At 50.0% G+C, this 22396-nt stretch overlaps 1 protein-coding gene across 2 annotated transcripts in view; it reads left to right on the top strand.

Annotated features, from left to right (window-relative positions):
- Positions 1 to 22396, top strand: part of IL6R (interleukin 6 receptor) — a 54453-nt gene that overhangs the window by 9223 nt on the left and 22834 nt on the right. The window contains exons 1-6 of one of the 2 annotated variants that reach the window (XM_068963328.1): positions 4161 to 4179; positions 10248 to 10496; positions 11433 to 11556; positions 15368 to 15540; positions 15814 to 15980; positions 17901 to 18042. In XM_068963328.1, the coding sequence (XP_068819429.1) occupies positions 10358 to 10496; positions 11433 to 11556; positions 15368 to 15540; positions 15814 to 15980; positions 17901 to 18042 (745 nt within the window). In that variant the 5' untranslated portion in view covers positions 4161 to 4179; positions 10248 to 10357. Of the gene's footprint in view, positions 1 to 4160; positions 4180 to 10247; positions 10497 to 11432; positions 11557 to 15367; positions 15541 to 15813; positions 15981 to 17900; positions 18043 to 22396 lie in introns of those variants that run through there. The other variant, XM_068963324.1, reaches the window with a different exon arrangement.

The raw sequence follows: 22396 nt of genomic DNA, 5'->3' as shown, positions 1-22396 counted from the left end.
TTACTGTATATTCTTGGGTTTATACTGCCTGATGGAGACTGAGTATTTCAAAAATTCTGAGGCCTAATCGCCTGGGTTTGTGTCTAGGCTGACTCCGAATTAGTTATGTAACCAGCCTCCTGTAAGATAGGCTGTTGAGAAGATCAAGGTAGGTCATCCATGTGCATACTTAGAATAGCATCTGTATATAGTCAACACTCAAATTAAGCTATTTTAAAATAATTGTGGTAAGATACGCATTGCATAACAGTCACCATCTGAGCCATTTGAAGGGCACAGTTCAGTCGTGCAGGCTGAGCTCTTTGTGGTTCCTGTTATTTCTGAACTTTCTAGTCTCTAGTTTTGTCCATCTGCTCATACGCCGGTGCCAGGCTGTTCGCATCACTATAGCTTTATAATATGCTTTAGAGTTTTGTAGGGCTAACCCTCCTCTTAGTTCTCTGCTTTTTCAAAATTGTCCAGGCTATCTTTGCTTGTTTGCTTTTCAGTTTGAACTCTAGAATCAGCTTCCCTAGTTCCAAGAAAAAAAAAAAAAAGTCCTGTTGGTTATTAGGATCAAGTAAAATTTAGAGATAACTTAGGGAGCATTGACATATTTATAATGCTGAATCTCCCTAGCTCAAAACCTGGTGGGCCTGGTGAGGTTTATTTGTGAGAGGAACAGGCTGGGGGCAGAAGAGCTGGAATCTGGGTTTCACAGTTTCACTAAGGGTAGACGTGCCTGTTCTTCCATTCTGAGCAGCTTGCTTCATGGTGACATGAAGCTGGACCAGAGTGTGCTTGTGTGTGTGTCTGCTCATGGCAGTGGGGGTGAGGGGAAGAATGACAGGAGGACTTTGGGGCTTTATAAAATGAGTACCGCAGTATAGATGCATGCAGAAAAGTGTACCCAGCATAAGTCTAACAGCCCAGTGAATTTGCACAAATTGAGCATAGCCACATAACCACCAGCCAGCTGTATGGCCAGCCCCAGCAGGCCCTCCTGTGTCCCTTCTAGTCACTCTACCACACCTCCACTTTGTGACTTCTCAAATCTTTAGCTTTGCTTCCTCATATCTAAAGGGGTGGAGGAGTGGAAGCTGGGGCAGGTGGTGGGAGGGGTGGTGATGGATGGGGCTTGGGATGGGGGTAGGGGAATAGGTATCAGGTGTGTGCTGCACCCCATCCACCCTCTGCTTCAACAAACACTTAATAACAGACCCTGAAGAGGGCCAGGCTCCTGATTAGACTCCCAGGCCAAGTTCAGAGGCAAGATGACAGGACCCTTGCTGCTGTACTCCTGGGAAGGATGTGGGGCAATAATGAGCCAGGCTTCCAGTTCTGGCTACACCACACACTGGCTGTGTGACTTCTGGGCCCTGGTTGCCCTCATCTATAAAAATGGGCAGGTTGGCTAAATCACCTTTAAGGGTCTTGACAGCCCTAGAAGAGCGGCCCTCTGCTCAGCAGCCCTCTGTGGCTGTAGCCCCAGCCCAGCCCCTTCCTGGACCCAAGTCCACCTGCAGCCACGTGCCCTTCTTCATGGCTTACTGAGTCTTGCCTTTACTCTTTTTTCAATCTGCTTCTTGGGGGTTGGTGGGGGAGGGAAGTTAGATTGTTTGCTCTCCTTTGATATCTTTTCCTCTAATTAGCTTATAATCTCTGAGAAGTGACCCAGGTCAGGCCTTCTGGGCCTGGGGCCAGCTTGTTATTTGTGATGCTGCCAGGGGAGAATTAAATGTTTTTCTCCCGCGGAGCTGGTCACACGTGCTGGTCTCTGAGTCAGCAGCCATCGTTACCTTCTTATGGTCCAGAGGAGCCTCCCAGGCCCTCTCTCCAATCAGTAGATGTAGGGTCCGTGGTGCGGATAGAGGGCAAGACCGCGCCAAGGTAAATACTGACTCTGCCAAATACAAGACAAATACAAGCAGGCACAGAAGTACAAACACATTAGAGCGGGGAGGAGGGCAGGAGTCAGCAATCTGAGGAGGGGTCTGTGGGAAAGGGGTGGCTGGGACCACACGGCCCTATGTGGCAGGGGAAGGCATTCTGGGGAGTTTTAGAAAGTGAGTGGGTGACCTGGTAAGAGCGTGAGATTAGGGGTCTGGGGGACACTTTTAAACTATAAATCATCACAGGCGTGCTGCTGCTTGGGCCCTGGCTTCCAGTGAGAGACCCCCAGGGGCTTACTAATGTGGCAGGGCTATGTGGGGTCAGGCTCACTCCCCTCCCAACCGCCCCCCCAAGACCTCTCAACCCCAGGGCTCAACCCCAGGGCTGTCTTCCTGGAACCTCTGTGATGGTCAGAAACACCTGGGGAAGGCAGAGAGAAGAAATCAGGAAGGGGAGATGCAGGGTGGTGGGCAGCCCAGAGAAGAGGGGCAGGGCTGGAGCGCAGGGAGGCACCTGGACCCCCAGGGAGTGGGGGTGGGGTGACTGTGGTCAGACCCACCTGGAACCAATTGCAGACTCCCTCCCTCACTAGTTGTGTGCATTCGGGTCAGTTCCTCAACTTCTCTGAACTTACACGGACGGAAGTAGGGACCAGCCTCCTCCTCAGCAAGGTATGTTAGGAGGGTAGGGCTCTTAGGTGAAGCGCCCGGCAGCTTGGCATGTGCTAAGCGCTGTAGGTGGTGCTGAGTATTATAGTTATTATTACTCGGGAAGTCAGGACATGGGTTTCAGTCCTTAGCTGGGCAGGGGGCTGTGTAGGGACAGGGGATAGAGCACATCGGGGACTTGTTCTAGGCCCCATGGGACCAGATCCTGCTTCTGTTTCTCTTTGGACATTAGGTGCCCATGGTTTTTTTCCTCCTGGAGACGTCTCGGCAGGCACCTCCTTCTAGGTCAGGGTCTTGCCTGCTAACGGGGTCCCCATGATTCCTCTGTGACCCCTTCTGAGATCCTGTGTCCCTGAAGCCCCAGAGGCTGGAGGCCGTTCTATGCTGCCAGCTGGCTGGCCGACAGCTGGGAGAACTGTCCCTGCTCAGAAACAGGGGCGGTGGGATTAGCAGGCATGAGCTAAATTGTGTCAGCGGCGGTGGCACTGGCAGCGGCTCCAAGGCTTACATAAATGGGGCCAGGAAGCTGAACTTGTTTTTGCTGGCAGGAGCAACAACAAGCTGCAAAGGAGTTGAGAAATATGTGTCTCCGTGTGCGTGTTTTTCTCTGGTTATTGACATTTGCGAGTTTACTTGAAGAAGGGTAGAAGTGGAAAAACAACAAAGCTGTCTGGGTTTCTGGCATCCGACCTCAGGTCCTGGATGGGGAAGAGCCCCACTTCCCAGGGCTGTACTGCAAAGTTCCCAGGCTGGAGAGCTGTTGGCCGTGGTGGGGGGCCCCAGGGAGTGGGGCTGCATGAGCATTGGTCCAGGGAGGTGTGGCTTTGGTTGTCAGAGGTTACCAGGACCTAAACTCTCTTCCCCTTAGGTAATGAGAGGTGAAGGAGGTTGAGGGAATTTTCCTCCCCGGGGCTCTTGAGGGATAAGGGAGGTGCATTTGTCTGACAGCACTGGGATGCTCTGGCCATTGTCCTTCTCCAAACGTCATCGCCTCTTAGAGTCACACATCCACAGATTAATTGTATTTTCAAGCTGGGCTATTGTCTGAGATAAACAGACATAGACATGCTTCCTGCCCTTTGTGAGCTGGTGATTCAGAGTGATAAGATGCTAGATGGCAGGAACAGGGAGGGTGGGACAGCAAGGAGCTCCAGACTGTGGTCTGAATCCTCATCTCACAGAGAAGGTGAGTAGGGCTCCACCAGGGGCTGTGACAGGCCCAAGGCTCATTGCAAGTCCAGGTGGCAAGACCAGGAATAGCACTTGCTCTTCTGATAACATAGGGCTGCTTCCCCTATGCCAGGCGGCACTGTTGGCTTCAGTCCCAGAGGCTGGGGTTGGAGGTGGTGGGCAGGGAGCCTACACATGGCTCTGTCTGCAAGAGTCAGCTCTGATCCCCTTGGAGGACATCAGATACCTGCTCTCCCTAAGGTCTTACTTCTTAACGCCTTTCCATGCTGTTCTCTCTGTATAGAATGCCATTCCCTGTAGCCAGTCAACCCTAAAGGAAATCAACGCTGAATATTCATTGGAAGGACTGATGCTGAAGCGCCAGTACTTTGGAGTCAACTCATTAGACAAAGACCCTGATGCTGGGAAAGATTGAGGACAGGAGAAGCGGGTGACAGAGGATGAGATGGTGAGATACCATCACTGACCAGTGGACATGAATTTGAGTGAACTCCAGGAGCTAGTGGAGGACAGAGGAGTCTGGCGTGCTGCAGGCCATGGTGTGGCGAAGAGTCAGACATGACTTAGTGACTGAACAACAATAAATTCCCTGTAGCTCCATTTATCAAACTCCCGCTTGTGTCTCAAAACTCTCTTCCTTTGGTCCCTCCCTTTAGGAATGGTTTAACACCCCCTCTTGGCTCTCTCAATATGTTGGGGACATTTACCTTAGGGTGGTTTGCGTTATAGGCAGTTTTGAGTTCTCCATGGGGTTTTGTGGAGAAGAATGTCAGCGCATAGTAAGTGTTCACTGTCAGTTCTGTCTCTGGGATTAGGATTTCTGGCCTTTCACTTGATGGGACACAGAAAAAAAAAAAATTCTTGAATTCTTAAGGAGGGGACAGGCATCAGCTTGCAACCCTGGCTCAAATGTCTGAGCAGTTGCTCAAGGGCAGATGTTAAATTGCGTGCTGTGCTGAATGTCAGAGCGTGCAGGGCCAAGCCCTCCCTCCCCGCTCTCCTAACCCGGCCCTCACCGCCCAGAGTGAGAGCGTGAGGAGGTCTGGGACCCATCTGTGGGGAGCAGGAGGGGATGCTCTCGGGAGCTCCGCCTTACCTGGGGCTCCCGCCTCACTGTTCCCCGCTGTGTCTCTTCCTTTGGCTCTTCCCCCTCAGGGAGGGGCCCTGGCAGACTCCAAGGAGCAGGCAGACAGGGCACGTGGGGAGGGATAGTGACCTTGTGTCCACTAGGGGATGAGGCCAGCACAGCTGAGGGCTAAGCGTGTAGCGTCCGGCAAAAGTGACAAAGCGCAGAGCTGCAAGGGTGGGAGGGCAGAGCTGCAAGGGTGGGGTGTGTACACTCTGGCCTGGATCGAGCTCTCAGAAGCTGCTTGTCCTGAAAAACCCACTCTCACCCCACCCCTGTTCCCTGCACTCTGCTCCGCTTCCACCCTCTTTAGGTATAATATCTTGGACAGATCCAGGCTATGTAGCCTCTTTGTTTTACATATATATATGCTCATTATAAGAGTAATGCAAACAACTTACAGAAAATTGAAAAAATGCAGAAGGATGAAAGAAAGAGGAAGAAATTGCCTCTCATCCCATCCTTTGGGGAGGTGAGTGAAAGTCCCAGGAGGGCATTCTGTGATTATCACCTCTTCCTTTTCAAAGAGATGCTCAGGAGGGGGTTTCCTGGTGGCCTAGTGGTTAGGATTCTGGGCTTTCACTGCCTTGGCCCGGGTTCAATCCCTGGTTGAGGAACTGAGATCCTAAAAGCCTTGAAGTGTGGCCAAAAAAAAAAAAAGAGAGAGAGAGAGAGATGCCCAGGGGCTCCCACGCAGCCCTGCAAGTGTCACAGGCACTGACTCAGAGATTTGGGTCAGGAGGCAGAGGGGTGGGAGGGTGGGCAGGGGAGGCACTGCCCACTCTGACAGTAGCAAGTATATTTTCTTGTGGTCTTTGCTTTCTGAGTATTTGATTGTGACGATCGAGCACAGAATGCTTTCAAAAGCATAGTTAACATAGTGCTGTTCACAGGTTCGAGAAGAAATATGTATTTTTTGAAGAAGGGCAGGGACAGGCAATACTTGCCAATGGGTGTTTATAATTAATCATTCCCCATTATAAAAGGATAGTGACTCAGTTTTAAAGATTCAGAAAACCATTACTCAAGTTCCTTGGCAGAGGAAGTGACCATTATGTCGCTCCGCAAGCTCTGCTTTAGTAGAAGAGAAAAAAAAAGTCTTTTTATTCGTGATTTCTCTGAGCTGCCCAGATACTCTGGCCATTGTTCGTGAATTCAGGAACAGAACAGCCCCTGCTATTGTTCAAGCTGGTCACTGACCGTGTTAAGAGCTTCCATCTGACCTGGGGGTAAGGGAAATGACCAGAGAAATGTATTTCCTGGAACTGGCAAAGGCGGAAGCAGGAAAGAGAACCCCTTCTGGTTCTAGGCTCCCACTTGTCTTCCTCACCATCTCCTGGTTGTGACAAGCTGGCACTTTGGTCTGTGTATAGGGCCTGCCCACTGCACAACATGGGGAATACCACGTGGACCCCGGTGTCCTGTGTGACAGGGCCTCTTGGGAGTTTTCACTGTGGAGAACCTGACCCTGTGGGGCCCTCTCTGGCACCCTATATTGAACATTTATTAAGCATGAACTGAGTTCTCTGATGAGTGTTACCTAGAGTTCACAGTCTCGTATTCATGACTGGGGATGGAGACCTACATATAGTTAAAGACAGTGCCGTGTGGAAAGCACCAGGGCAAGCTCATCCTGCCGTGGTCCTTGACCCTTGCTTGGACTTCCGAGCACTTTTGAAAGTCTACTGTGTGCTGGTTCCTTGTGAATTTCAATTGCTGCTCATCAGCTGATGGAGGGGTGTTGTAAGCACTGCGCAGCGGGGCCACCCACCAGAAGACTGTTCTGTTTTGACAGGGTCTCCATCTATTTTTGTTTGTTTGTTTTTGGCTTCACCAAGAGGCTTGTGGGATCTGAGTTCCTGGAGCAGGGATTGAACCTGTGCCCCGTGCGGTGGAAGTACAAAGTCCTAACCACTGACCCACCAGGGCATTCCTGACTGTTTCCGTCGTTGTTCCTACAGGGTTGGTAATGTTTTCATGAACTTGACATCCATGTTAGGGTATGTCCTTTAGCTGCTTTATCAAGTAGAAAATGGAGAAGTGAAAGTGTTGATGTAGTGATTCAAAGTGTTGATGGGTCTTATAGACCTCATTCAGGCACAGATGGAATTCAGTATGTGGACTGGACGTGGCTGGCCATAGCCTCCGTCAGGTGCACACCAGGTTCAAGCGGTTTGGCCTGTGTGTCAGTCATGAAGGGAAAGGACATGTGTGACATAGACATACACACTGGGACCAGCAGTTTTACTCAGGGAAATTCTTGGGCGAATGCGCCGAGAGCCACATTGGAGAAATTTGATAGCACACTCTTTAGTACACAGCAGGACACTGGAAATGACCTAAAACCTCCCTCGGCAGGAGAATGAGATCGCTGTCCAATGGAACATTACACAGCAGTGAAAACAAATAACTGTAGCTGCATGAATCATAGAAACATAATGAGTGACAGAAGCATGTCACAGAAGACTACCTACAATCTGTGTAAATTTCAGATATCACACAAAGTTGAGAACAATTTAGGGATCCGTGAATAGCGAATCTGAACCTATTTTTTAAAGAGAGGGAGTGGACTTCCCTGGTGGTGGGAAGTGGATAAGAACCCACCTGCCAGTGCAGGGGATGGGGGTTTGATTGCTGCTCTGGGAAGATTCCACCTGCTGAGGAGCAACTAAGCCCGCGTGCCACCACCACTGAGCCTGCGCTCTGGAGCCTGTGCTCAGCGGAGACCCAGTGTAGCCCAAAATAAATAAAAATACATTTTAAAAAGTAAAAGTGAGAGAATGATAGGCCCCAAATGTAACACTGGATGAGCAGGGAGACTGGGGAATTCAGAAGCACAGGAGGAACTTCAGAGCCAATGATTACTAGTGGTTTGGTTGGCAGGAAATCAGGGGTGTTTCATGCTTCGTAACTTTCTTGTACATTACACATATAAATTTGCATGTGTTCAATATCATAGACCACATTTAAAAATGATGTTTGAAATGCTAAAAATATACTGCTAAAGATTATGTGTGAAAAGTGTACTTAGGGCTTCTTATATCTTTTTTAAGCCCTGTGGGCATGGAGGTACCCTCAGTCACTGGACTTGGTCTTCTAGGCACGGGGATGGTCAGGGGAGCCATGGATTCTCTGTCCCAGTTCTCCAGGAGTGAATTCATCTTACGTGTCTTATCCTTGAGGGCAAGGTCTCTCTGCTGCCCAGCTGCATCCTCTTCACTGGTGCCTGGCTCTGGGGGCCTCTTCAAATGTTCGTTGGATGTAGGTCATTTGGCCCGTAGTGGGGGAAGGTGAGGCAGAGGGTGTAAGGAACCTGCCCACACTTGCTCGGCTGCATGCTGAGATGCAACCATTTAAGTCCAAGGCCCTGGTGGTGAAGAGAAAGAAACCATAGGTGATAGGCTGCTATCCTGTCCCTGGATGTGTCCCTTACCTGCCAGTCTTGGGGCAGAGGGTGCCTCGGTCGGGATCTCGGGCTCCAAGTGATAAGGTGAGAAGGAAGCTTGAAGGGAGTCTGTATAGCCGGAGAGAAGCTGTTGCTGTCCCCCACATTTGTTTATTCATTTGACTGTGCCAGGTCTTGGTTGTGGCACACAGGATCTTCAGTTGTGGCTTGCAAACTCTTGTAGGATCTAGTTCCTTGACCAGGGATTAAGCTTGGTTTCCCTCCATTGGGTGTGCAGTCTTAGCCACTAGACCACCAGGGAAATCCCCAGTCACTGTCCCCTTTGTGGCCGTGTCCCTGGCTGCTGGGCTGTGCCCGGGGTCTGTCTAGACAGCCAGCCCAGCTGGCTTTGGGAGTGTCGTCCTCTTGGAAGTCAGTTATCCTTAGTCCCTCCTCTCTGACAGCTGCCTTGGCGGGAGGAAGGAGAGAGATTAAGAGTGCCTTCTAAGCAAGAAAGCTTTGCAGGTTGGGGGGACACTGTTTCTGGGCCTTTTGGAAATCTTTGACCAGAAATTGCTTCTGTTTGCTAATACATGACCACACGTTTGGTTAGAAGGACCAAGTGTGCTTAATATGAAAACTTGCTGTTTTCCCTGGCTTCAGTTTCCATAGCTGGTTAGACTAATTTAAATCTTAGATGCTGTGAATCTATTTAACCTATGAAAGTGTTAGTCACTCAGTCGTGTCTGACTCTTTGTGATCCCATGGACTGTAACCCACCAGGCTCCTCTGTCCATGGGATTCCTCAGGCAAGAATACTGGAGAGGGGTGCCATTCCCTTGGGTTACCAGGGGATCTTCCCAACCCAGGGATTGAACCCGGGTCTCCTGCATTGCAAGTGGATTCTTTACTGTCTGAGCAACAGAGAAACCCCTTAACCTATACTTAAAAAAAAAAGTTTGGTTGTTCCTTTAATCTTTAATATCCTTGCCTTGAATAGCACTCATGATATTTTTCAAGGGAGTGCATTTCTTTTCTTTTACTTTCCAAAGTTGTCTCTAGAATAAAAATAGCATTGCCCTGAATGGTCTGATAGATAGGTGGAGGTGGAGGTGGAGGGAGCGCTGAACAGAGCTGGAAAACCTGGTTTGCATCTCAGCTGTGTCGCTGTTCTTGGTGATCTTGGACTAGTCTCCCGATTCCTTGGTGCCTTGGATACTATCTGTAAAATGGGCCACTTACCACGGAGACGCCCGGATTCTGAGGCTTCATGTGTACTCGTGGATCCCACTGGGTTCCTGGCCTTCATTCTTATGTTCATTTATACATGCATCAAGTGCTCAGTGGGCCCCTGCTGGGTTCCAGGCAACCATCTAGGCACTGAAATACAGCAGAGAACAAGACAGGGTACCTACTCTTGAGGCACTTGGAGTCCTGAAGTGAAGATGGATATAAAATTGGTAATTGAAAGGCAGCGTGTGAGAGGTCATGTGGTGAGGTAGGTAGAATGGGGGCCCAAAGCAGCTGAGGGAAGGCCTGTGGGGAAGCGACAGATGGGCTGAGATGGGCCACAGAAGGAGGCAGCATGGGGATCAGGGTGGGAGGGCAGTGAGTGTGAGCGGAGCTCAAGAGCCTGTGGGGAGGGGCTCCATCCCTTCTAAGGCTGAGTGGGCTAGGTGAGGGTTCAGAGGTCAGCAGGGGGCAGATGGTGGAAAGCCCTGTGGGCCGGCCTCTAAACTTGGACTTCCTGCTGTGGACAATGGCAGGCCCTTGAAGGGGCTGCCAGTCAAAGGAGCGGGGTGACCAGATAGCCTCTTTGGAAGGCTCAGTGGAGCGACTGGGTGGAGACGGCCAAGGCTGGGGCTGGGAGGCCGTTCCTATAACCCAGGAGATGGTGGCCTGGGCCAGATGTTTAGCACCGGAACCTTCTGTGGCTCCCCAAATTGGAAATGAGGTCCCTTGCTCGGGTTGCTGCGGTCTCACCCAGTGTCTTCTCCCCTGGCAGAGGTGGCGAGCGATGTGCTGACCAGCGTGCCAGGGGCCAATGTCACCCTGACCTGCCCAGGTGGGGGACCGGAGGACAATGCCACAGTCCACTGGGTGCTCAGGAGTCAGATGACAGGCTCGCACCCCGGCAGACCGGCTGGCGTGGGACGGTGGCTGCTTTTGCCGTCCGTGCAGCCCAGCGACTCCGGAAACTATTCATGCTACCGGGAAGGCCACCCAGCTGGGAGAGTGCGCTTGGTGGTAGATGGTGAGTGGCGTCCTCAGAGCACCCAGCATGGCTCTCGTGTTCCAGGGAGAGATTCCCCACTTGACCCTTTAAATTCCTGTCATTTCCTTGGCCCGAGCATTTCGGGGAAAGGCCCAGTGACGCCTGCCAGTGAGGCTGGCCGAGCTTCCAGCTGGGTGGGGGTAGCTGGCTGAAGGAGATGCCGTCTCTCCGGTCTTGCTGGGTGCTTAAGGGTTGAGGGTCCGGAGACAGGGGCCTGGGTTTGAATCCTCCTCCTTCACGGCTTAACTTCTCTGCTCCTCAGTTCCCTTGTTAATAAAATAAGGTTCATTTTATTAATCTAGTTCAAGTTTATTGTAAAGATTAAATGAGTATGTATGCGTGCACACATAATGGTGTTAAAAACTGGCACATAGTAAGCTCTTGAATGAACTCTTCTTATTGTTAGAATTAGCTGGTTCCTAGCTCCCTCGTATCTCATTAACACACCCTAGAGTCAGACACCCAGTGTGCCAGGCCCTGTGCTGAGGGACTTTCTTTCTTGGTGTCTTGCATCGTCCTCCCAATGTCCCAGTGAGAGAAAGCAGTATTATTACGGTCATTTTTCAATGATTTAATTTCATAGTAGAAAACTGAAGGGAGACTGGGACTTGCCCACACAACCAGTGTAACTCCAAAGCCCCCAGCTTTTTCTCTGTCAATCGTGCTCCCCTTTAGGCAAGTTAGCCTCCCAGGTTTCTCCCCTCACTTGCCCACCTCCTAGCCTGACATGAGGACTTTGGTGTCCTTTAATTTCCCAGCCCAGTAAGATCTGTTCATGGCTGTTGGCTGGAGTGAAGCCTGGCACCAGGGCAGGGTGGGGTGGCAGGGCTGAGCTGAGAGCTCCCTCAGAAGGGAGGTGAGCCCAGAAAGGAGGGGACGTGTGCTGCCTCGTCAGCCTCTGTTCTCTCCTTCCAGTCCCCCCGGAGAAGCCTCAGATCTCCTGCTTCCAGAAGAGCCCCCTCAGTAGCGTGAATTGTGAGTGGAGTCCCCGGAGCCCTCCATCCCTGACCACCAAGGCCGTGTTACTGGTGAAAAAGCTGTAAGTATCTTGGCTGGGCAGTGTGTCTGTCTCCTCCATCCTTCCTGAAGCTCCAGGAGTGATGGGGAGTGGGGGAGCTCTCAGAGGAACTGGTTAACCAGTGAGTCCAAAATGTTACTGGAAAGTAATACTTTGGCCACCTGATGGGAAGAGCTGACTCAATGGAAAAGAGCCTGATGCTGGGAAAGATTGAAGGCAGGAAGAGAAGGGGATGACAGAGGATGAGATGGTTGAATGGCATCACTGACTCAATGGACATGGGTTTCAGCAAGCTCCAGGAGATGTAAAGGACAGGGAACCCTGGTGTGCTGCAGTCCATGGGGTCGCAAAGAGTCAGACACGAATGAGCGATTGAACAAGTACTTTAAGCTGTAAGTAAGTAAAGTCGCTCAGTCGTGTCTGACTCTTTGCGACCCCATGGACTGTAGCCTACCAGGCGTCTCCCTCCATGGGATTCTCCAAGCAAGAGTACTGGAGTGGGTTGCCATTTCCTTCTCCAAGGGATCTTCCCGACCCAGGGATCGAACCCGGGTCTCCCGTATTCCAGGAAGACGCTTTAATCTCTGAGCCACCTGAGGAGAAGGGAATGAGGGGACTTCGCCAGGAGAACACACCCTGTGCCGGTCAGGGTGCTACCCTATTTGCGCTGTCCACACAGTAGCCAGGGTGGAGGGGTGGGAGTTGTTATTTTTCTCCTTAACAGATGGAGAAACTGTGAACCACGGAGACTAACTAGTTTGTTTAAGGTCATCTAACTAGTAAGTAGCGCTGCCAGGAATCAAACCCCAGTCTATCTCATTTCATTCAAAATACAAAGGTTTTGGGTGTTGCTCTTAAGAAGACACAGATGTCCTTGGGTAGGGAAGGGCAACTCCTGATCAGTCCTGACTGTGAGCTTATCAGGACTTTCCCATCATCATGGCGGGTGAGAGGAAGTGGTGATAGAGTGGGGAGAGGGAGCTGGGGGCAGCGGGGCGGGAAGTCACACTTGGTCCGTGGTCCCTGTGGCACCAGAAGATGGCCCTGTCAGGTGTGGTTCCGTGCTTGGTCCTTTGTCTTGTCGTAGAGTTAAACGAGACTAGAAAGCTCACTCAGGCAGGATTTATTAAACAAGGGGCATGACAAAGTGCACCCCCAAGATGTGAGAGTGGGCTGACCCCATCGGAGTGGGGCCGCTCTATTTTACGTTTTTCTTTTATGTCCTTGTTCCCTCCCCAAAGCAGTCCTCCGTGTCTGATTTGTTTTGCCCGCGTCAAACAGGGCTTGTATCTGAGACCAACTAGGGAAGCGGGCGTGTTGGGTGCGTTTTTCCTGCTGAAGCTCCTGGCTGTAGGTTTTCCCTTTGCTCTGTTTTTCATGGGCTTTTAAACTTCTTTGTCTGCCTTTAAACTGCTGCCTTTTAACTGCCACTCTGGACACTTTACCTAACAGCACATTGACAGATGAATGGATACAGAAATTGTGGTACACATTTACAGTGGAATATTACTCAGCTCTAACAGCGCAAAGTGGGACGAGTTCAGGCATGGATGTGGAGCAGGTGGATGATCACACCTCTGCAGTTTTCTCTGTTTCCATCTCAGAGCCAAGGTCCCACTGAGTGCTCACTCCGTCGTGTCTGACTCTGTGTGACCCTTTGGACGGTAGCCCACCAGGTTCCTCTGTCCACGGGATTCTCCAGGCAAGAATACTGGAGGGGGTTGCCATGCCCTCCTCCAAGGGATCTTCCTCACCCAGGGATCAAACCCACATCTCCTGCATCTCCAGCACTGGCAGGCAGATTCTTTACCGCTGTGACCCCTGGAAAGTCCATCCAGACTAAGGGGCTAGTCTACATGCTTATCCCTGAGTTTGAGCTGACGGTCATCAGAGTATCAAAAAATTCAAGCAGTGATGTCGTCAGGGAGTTTTGGTCTGCACTTGTGCCCGTCTCCAGAGAGTCACCTGGTGGTGACTTTTGTGTTTTGGTCTCTGCACAGATGTGTATAGATTGCCCGTCTGCACAAGACGCAGCTGCCATTAGGACTGACGGCTCACACTCCAAGTCGGGGAGGGTCAGAAGTCTCCACAACCTGAAGCTGAGCTAGGATATAAATTGTCTGGGACGTGCAAGGCATTTCTGCTTAGATGAGATGTTCCGTACTGTGGCCGACAACTGCCCAGACCAGCCCAGGGAAAGCTTATTCAATTGATTGGAAGACTTGGTGTGTTGACATAGTGTGAGCGGACAGGGCGTTTTTGTTCACAGCCCGCTCCTGACAGCAGCCTCAGGCACATCTACTTGCCTCTCCTGGGCTGTCTTCACTGGTGTGAGGAAGGGGGAATGGGGAGCCCTCATGAGAGCCTCAGGTCCCCCCAGAACCCACTCAGGCCCATCCTGGGACTGTGAGGGTGAAACGCAAAGAGGTTTTGTGTGTTCTGCTCTTTTTGCTTATGTGTGTGCCTGCGGTCACACCCTTGCCCCACTGCACTTGCTTGCTCACTCTCTCCATAAGTGTTTGTCAAGTTCAGCATCTGCGGTGGGTTGGGTGCTCTACCAGGCTGAAGGAGAGACAGGAGGCAAACAAGGCTGGGCCCCTGGACTGCCCTGGCAGCCCAGTGGTTAAGAATCCACGGTTCCAACGCAAGGGGGTGCAGGTTAGATCCCTGGTCGGGGAACTGAGATCCCACATGCTGTGCTGCGTGAGCCAAAAATAAAAATAAAAAGACTGGCCCTTGCTCTTAGGGCTTCCCTTGTGGTTCAGGCAATAAAGAAAACGCCTGCAGTGCAGGAGACCTGGGTTCAATCCCTGGGCTGGGAAGATCCCCTGGAGAAGAGAGTGGCAACCCTTTGCAGTATTCTTGCTTGGAGAATTCCATGAACAGAGGAGTCTGGAGGGCTGTAGTCCATGGGGTCGCAGAGTCAGACATGATTGAGCGATTAACACGCACTGCTCTTAGGGCCCACAGATTGTAGGAGACACGCCACAGGCCTGCGGGATGGATGGCTGGGTGATGGTGGAAGGAGGGGAGGGAGGCCCTAACTCAGACTGGGAAGGTGGGGGCGGGCTTCCAAGAAGAAAAGAGTTTGTCCTGGGCCTGGGGTTCAGACTCAAAACAGAGGTTGATGGTTGATTTGTCCTGTGGCAGTGAGGTGGTTGGCTGCCCTGGCCTCACAGGCCCATACATGTCATACATGGGTGAAGTCTCAGGCTTCCAGACTAGGTGGGAGAGTGTCTGACTCAACTCCAATATCTCTATCACCCAGAAATCCTTTCTGGGCTCACCTGCCAGAAACACTCCCATCTCCTTGCAAACCCCTCCAGCACTTCGAGCTTCTGGAATGGCATTCCACTGGCTGTCCTAGTCCTCTGAGGGCAGGTCTCTTTTGTTAGTATCTTGGGGCCAGGGTGGGGCCTCTTGGTTCCTTTCTGCATCCCCCGCAGAGGCCAAAGCATAGGGCCTGGCAGAGAGCCTGAATGCATGGCCTCCGTGATGCCACGGCGATTGAGTTCGACCTCTAGTTCAGCCCCTTTGACGGCGGTGGCAGGGGCTGAGCTAGATGTCTTACACTCATTTTTCAACTAATCCTAAGAAAGCCCTGTGAGGTGGGTACTATTAACATTACCATTTTTGAGTAAGGAAACAGAGGCTTGGAGAGGTTGGAGAATTTACTGAAGACCGCAAGTGTTACTCAGTGTGTGGAGCGGAGATGAACACCCCCGGGGTGAGACCCCAGAGCCTCAGCATCTCAGCACGGCCCCCGGCTCACCCCAGTCCTGGGTAAGTGCCGCACCTGATAGTGAGCCCTGCCCTTGTTTTGTCTCCACAGTCCGGCGCAAGGCTTCCAGAAGCCATGCCAGTACTCCCCCGAGACCCAGCGCTTCTCCTGCCAGTTGGCTGTCCCTGAGGGAGATAGCTCTTTCTACGTAGTGTCCCTGTGTGTTGCCAACAGTGCCGGGAACAAGTCCAGCAGCCCCCTAGGATTTGACGGCTTCAAACTCCGTACGTGAGCTCTTCAGGCCTCCCTCTGCCCTTTAGCTGTTTCTTTTTGAATTTAATGTTCCTCATGCGCCTTTTGGAGTGGCCTGGTGAAGGGTTTGGTGAGCTGGTGCCTTTGTGCTTTACTTGCCAGGGGTCTGACTGTGGCAGGGATGTGTGTGCCGAAGTGGGTGGGGGCTGGAGGCGGGGTCTTGCCTGCTGGGGGCTTGCCGTCCTCCCGGGTCTCTCTGCACCGCGCTTGCTGCCACACAGGAGCTGTGCTCCCTCTCCCCACAGTGCAGCCCGACCCACCTGGCAACATCACGGTCAGCGCAGTGGACAGAAACCCCCGCTGGCTCAGGGTCACCTGGCAAGACCCCCCCTCCTGGAACTCACATTACTACAGGCTACAGTTTGAGCTCCGATACCGGAGCGAACAGTCAAAGACATTCACAACACTGACGGTAAATTTTTCTTTTATTCTTGGACAGTGAAGAGCCCTTAGATACTCAGGGGATGGTAGAATGGGTTCAGTTCAGTCGCTCAGTCGTGTCCGACTCTTTGCGACCCTGTGAGTCACAGCATGCCAGGCCTCCCTGTCCATCACCATCTCCCGGAGTTCACTCAAACTCATGTCCATCGAGTCGGTGATGCCATCCAGCCATCTCATCCTCTGTTGTCCCCTTCTCCTCCTGCCCCCAATCCCTCCCAGCATCAGTCTTTTCCAATGAGTCAACTCTTTGCATGAGGTGGCCAAAGTATCGGAGTTTCAGCTTCAGCATCAGTCCTTAAAATGAACACCCAGGACTGATCTCCTTTAGAATGGACTAGTTGGATCTCCTTGCAGTCTAAGGGACTCTCAAGAGTCTTCTCCGGCACCACAGTTCAAAAGCATCAATTCTTCGGTGCTCAGCTTTCTTTACAGTCCAACTCTCACGTCCATACATGACCACTGGAAAAACCATAGCCTTGACTAGACGGACCTTTGTTGGCAAAGTAATATCTCTGCTTTTCAATATACTGTCTAGGTTGGTCATAACTTTTCTTCCAAGGAGAAAGCGTCTTTTAATTTCTTGGCTGCAGTCACCATCTGCAGTGATTTTGAAGCCCCCCAAAATAAAGTCTGACACTGTTTCCACTGTTTCCCATCTATTTCCCATGAAGTGATGGGAGCAGGTGCCATGATCTTAGCTTTCTGAATGTTGAGCTTTAAGCCAACTTTTTCACTCTCCTCTTTGACTTTCATCAAGAGGCTTTTTAGTTCCTCTTCACTTTTTGCCATAAGGGTAGTGTCATCTGCATATCTGAGGTGATTGATATTTCTCCCAGCAATCTTGATTCCAGCTTGTGCTTCTTCCAGTCCAGCGTTTCTCATGATGTACTCTGCATATAAGTTAAATAAGCAGGGTGACAATATACGGCCTTGATGTACTCCTTTTCCTATTGGGAACCAGTCTGTTGTTCCATGTCCAGTTCTAACTGTTGCTTCCTGACCTGCATACAGATTTCTCAAGAGGCAGGTCAGGTGTTCTGGTATTCCCATCTCTTTCAGAATTTTCCACAGTTTATTGTGATCCACACGGTCAAAGGCTTTGGCATAGTCAATAAAGCAGAAGTAGATGTTTTTCTGGAACTCTCTTGCTTTTTCCATGATCCAGTGAATGTTGGCAATTTGATCTCTGGTTCCTCTGCCTTTTCTAAAACCAGCTTGAACATCTGGAAGTTCACGGTTCATGTACTGCTGAAGCCTGGCTTGGAGAATTTTGAGCATGACTTTACTAGCATGTGAGATGAGTGCAATTGTGCGATAGTTTGAGCATTCTTTGGCATTGCCTTTCTTTGGGATTGGAATGAAAACTGACCTTTTCCAGTCCTGTGGCCACTGCTGAGTTTTCCAAATGTGCTGGCATATTGAGTGCAGCACTTTCACAGCAATGGGTACTAGAAGGAAAAAAATGAGTTTTGGGTCCTGGTCAGCCACTCACTACCTGCACGGCCTTTCCAAAGTCCCTGGACCTTTCTGAGCCTTGGCTGCTTCACTTATAAAGTGGGAATAATAATGCCAGGCCAGTTTCCTCCTTACGGGCCCATTTGTGAGGGCGAGAGTGTGACCTGGGGGGTAGAAATGGGCTGCCTACGAGTCAAGGGTGTGCTGGCAAGTTTCTGTGGTGCCTGGGGGCAGGGGCAGTGACTTAGCTTCTTCTCCTGCTGGTCCTGAGGGCAACTTCACCTCTTGTGAGCCTCCTGCCCAGCTGAGTGGCCCGCTGGACCTGAAAGAGGGAGAACCTGAAGGACAGGGGTGTCTAAGGACTGCAAGGGCCCTGTGAATCTGACAGGTGCCGCTCAGGCTCCACCACAGAGTCCATTGTGCCTCTCACCCGCAGATGAAGGATCTCTCGTATCACTGCATCATCCATGATGCCTGGAGCGGCATGAGGCATGTGGTGCAGCTTCGGGCCCAGGAGGAATTTGGGAATGGGTTGTGGAGCGAGTGGAGCCCCGAGGTCACCGGCATCCCTTGGACAGGTATGTGATAACTGAGCGTTTCAGCTTTCTTATTATATCAATTATCTGTCGCTGTGTAACAAGTCTTCCCAAGTGGTGCTAGTGGTAAAGAACCTGCCTGCCAGTGCAGGAGACGTAAGAGACACAAGTTCGATCCCTGGGTTAGAAAGATCCCCTGGAAGAGGGCATGGCACCCACTCCAGTATTCTTGCCTGGAGAATCCCATGGACAGAGGAGCCTGGCGGGCTACAGTCCATAGGACTGCAAATAAGTTAGACAGGACTGAAGTGACTTAGGATGGATGTAACAAGTCCGACTTCCCTCATGGCACAGTGGTGAAGAATCTGCCTACAATGCAGGAGATTCAGGTTTGATCCCTGGGTGGAGAAGATCCCCCGGAGAAGGAAATGGCAACCCACTCCAGTGTTCTTGCCTGGAGAATCCCATGGAGAGAGGACAGGCCATAGGGTTGCAAAAGATTTGGACATGACTTAGCAGCTAAACACCACCACCAACCATTTATCTGCTCAAGATTTTGAGAAATGGCCGGCTGGGCAGCTCTTGTGCCGGTCTGGGTTAGTTGTGCATCAGGCCTGCACTGCCCTAGATGGCCTCAGTTCACCATGTCTGACGGTCGACGCTGGCTAGTGGAGGGGGCCCTCGGGTCTCCCTGAGGTCTGTCATCTTCCAGCAGACCGGCCTAGACTCAAGGGGGAAGATCCGCTCCACAACTTGATAGGAAGAACTTGTAGCTATACTTAATCTACCACAGTTACTAATGCTTTTTACTTGAAAAAAATTGTTAAAGGTAATAATGATCATTTGTGAGTAATTACTGTGATTATTGAAAAATTCCAGGAAAATACAAAGAATAATTATTCCCGGTATTCTGACCACCTGGAGAAAACCAGTGAGAACATTTTACTGTACTTCTTTCTTCTTCTAGGTATATTTATATGTGTTTATGTATTCATATGTCAAATTTCATGGGTATTCCCATGTAATTAATTATTTTTGGGAAATGTATTGTTTAGCAACTGCATGACTAATGTGTTTTTTTTTAAACCCATGGGAATTATTTTTTTAACTTTTAAAACTTTTATCAAATTAATACATGCTCATGGCAAAGAAGCAGAGAAGGGCTTATAATAATAACCAGTGTCTCTTGTCCCACCCCTTCCCATTTTCAGCCCTGCTCGCTAGACCAAGCTGTTTTTAGTTCTTCTGTCCCCTCCTCTCCAAACAAGAAACTAACATGGCTGGATTTTTTTCCCCAAGAAAATAATATGAGATGTTATCTTTTCACTCCTTCCTATGAAACATTAGGATTTAATTGACCTACATCCAGTGCAGGAATCTCCCTGATTACAAACCAGAGTGGTAGCCCAGCCTCTGCTTAAATGCTTCCAGAGATGGAGAGCTTACTACTCTCGGGGTAGAGGAAAGGCCGTCTCATCACAGCATCCGTTCTGGGGGAAGAATGCCAGCTTACATAGAAGTCTCCCGGAAGCCGGAGACAGAAGGAAGTGGCAGAGGTGGGGCTGGGTCTGGACAACTTCTATCGTTTCTGCCCTTTCTTTTTTGTCCATTCTTACTGTAGAATAGTTTCCAGGTTTGCTTCTGTGTCAGATCTCTTTCGCCCTGCAGCATAACTGGACCAAATTAGTTGTTCTTAAATACTAGGCAATTAAAAAATAATAGGGACTTGCCTGGCGGTCCAGTGGTTAAGACACCACACTTTGAGTACAGGAGACTCAGATTTGATCCCTGGTTAGGGAACTAAGATCCCACTTGCCACATGACACAGCAAAGAAGAAAGAAAATTTTATTGAGTATGTTTGGATAAAAAAGAAAGGACAGAAATGATATAAGTTGTCCAGACCCAGCCCCACCTCCGCCACTTCCTTCTGTCTCCGGCTTCCGGGAGACTTCTATGTAAGCTGGCATTCTTCCCCCAGAACGGATGCTGTGATGAGACGGCCTTTCCTCTACCCTGGCTTTGCAGTATGTAGTCCTCGTCCTTCCTGTCCTGGAGAGCCGGCGGAGTGGGCGGTGTCGAGTGCAGGCTCACGCAGGGTCAGGCGCTGCCGTCCCCTCTTCTGTCCATCGAGAGCAGGAGGCAGCCTTCTGTTGGACCCTATCCTCAAAAGTTTATTTCCTGATGAGACCTGGACAAGAAGGGAAGCCTAACTACTCTATCCTCCTTAGAAAGGTCATTTAAATAAATCAGAACATCCTTCAGGCTAGATTGTGTTGACCTGTCCATAGCTGTCTTTGGTTTGTACAAGGACTTTGAGCCAAAACATGCTGAATACCAAACATTAACATGGTCTTAGGAGCCTTTGGGAGGGGAGTGAATCATTTATAACATTGTGTGGTGGAAATGTTCTGGATACAGGCTGACATCTGTTTACCTTTTATCCCAAGCACTTAATTTGGATGGTCACAAACAGCTTTAGAAAATCTTGTTTTGTTAGAAAATTCTTTCTTTTCTTTTTTTTTTTTTAAGTTGTGGTAAAACACAAATAACTTACAACTTACCATTTTTAAAGCGTGTGGTTCAGTGGCCTTAAACACTTTCATATCGTGGTGCTACTTTGACCACCATCCAGCTCCAGAACTTTTTCCACCTTGCAGAACTGAAACTCTATACTAGTTAAATAGTAACTTCCCATTCATCCCTACCTCCAGTGCCTGGCAGCCACTGCTTTACTTTGGTCTCAGAGTGTGACTGCTCTAAGTACTTCATGTAAGTGGAAGCACACTGTATTTGTCTTTTTTGACCAGCTTGTATCACTTAGAATAACTTCCTCAAGATTCATCCATGTTGTAACCTGCGTCAGAATCTCCTTCCCTTTTAAGGCTGAATAATATTCCATTGTATGCATATACCATCATTTGTTTATCTGTTCATCTGTAGATGGACATGGCTTGCTTCCTCTTTTTGACCGTCCTGAATAATGCTCCCATGAACGTGGCTGTACGAATATGTTTTGATCTCTGCTTTCAGTTCTTTGGAATATATACCCAGATGCATAGTTGCTACACCATATGGTAATTCTATTTGTAATTTTTTGAAGGACTGCCATAGTGTTTTCCGCAGTGGCTGCCCCTTTGTACGTTCCTACATTGCTATCAGCAACGTGCAGGGTTTTCTTTTTTTCATATCCTTGTCAGCACTTAGTATTTTCTTCCTTTCTTCTTCCCTTCTGTCTCTTTTCTTCTTTCTTTCTTAATATCTCTCCTTACGGGTGTGGTGTTGTGGAGTGCTTTTTAATTGGAGGAGAATTGCTTTACAATGTTGTGTTAGTTTTTGCTGTACAACAACGCGAATCAGCTATAAGTATACATACTTTCCCTCCCTCTTGAGCCTCCTTCCCACCCCCAGCCCTATGTCACCCCTTTAGGTCCTCACAGGGCACTGAGCTGAGCTCCCCCGCTTCACAGCTGCTTCCCGCTGGCTAGCTATTTTGCAATGGCAGTCTGTACACTTCAATGCTACTCTCTGTTTGTCCCTCCCTCTCTTTCTCCCACTGGGTCCACAATGGTATTGCATTTCCATAATAAGTAGTGGTGTTGAAGATCTTTTCATGTGTTTACTGGCTATTTGTATATCTTTTTTGGAGAACTATCTATTCAAGTAGAAAATTCTTTCTCATGTGAACCCAGCTCTGGTCTCACTGGGCCTTGGTCTCCAGGGTAACCCCTGATAAGTCTGCTAGTCTGCTCTCTCTGAATGTTTCTGGAATTCCCAGGGGACTTGCATCTGCTCGTGCTTCTGTTCCCAGACTGCTGAATGGGATGGCTTGTGGATTCCTTACCTGTCTGGGGACCTTCCCTCAAAGCTGGTCTCATCTGTGGATGTGCCTCTTTAAATTGTTGTCGTCTCCTGCCAGTGGAGGACGGTGTGGTAGGCACATGTCCTTGACTGTTCAACCTCAGGTCCTATGTTTCTATGACTTGCTACAGTGATCACGTAAGCTCAGACAGAACTCTTTTGACCACTTCTCACATAAGCAGCTGAAGGGTTTGAGCTCCTATTCTGTACCTGTGTGGGTTTTGAGGGGAGGGTCTTCAAAACCCCAGTGGTGAATATCGCCAAGGGAGAAACCAGCTGCTCCCCTCTCCACTAAGGGCAGAGCAAGAGGAACCTGGATTATTCCCATGCAACAGGATTGGAAACTGGGGAGTGCTTCTGGAAAATGAGAGGGAGGTTATGTATGTTTTACTGAGGTTACATATGTTTTAGAGTTATTTGACTGTTTGAGACATGTCAGTGCACTAGATACGACATTGATGGGCTTTCTAGCCCCAAAGACCTGCCTCCATCCCTAAAGCCCAGACAGGTAGGATGCCCCTGCCTAGGTGTGGAGGT

The sequence above is a fragment of the Capricornis sumatraensis genome, chromosome 2, assembly GCF_032405125.1.
Source record: "Capricornis sumatraensis isolate serow.1 chromosome 2, serow.2, whole genome shotgun sequence".
In the NCBI taxonomy this organism is placed as follows: Eukaryota; Metazoa; Chordata; class Mammalia; order Artiodactyla; family Bovidae; genus Capricornis; species Capricornis sumatraensis.
Note: the sequence above shows the minus strand (reverse complement) of the source record. Positions and strands in the feature narration are given on the sequence as shown.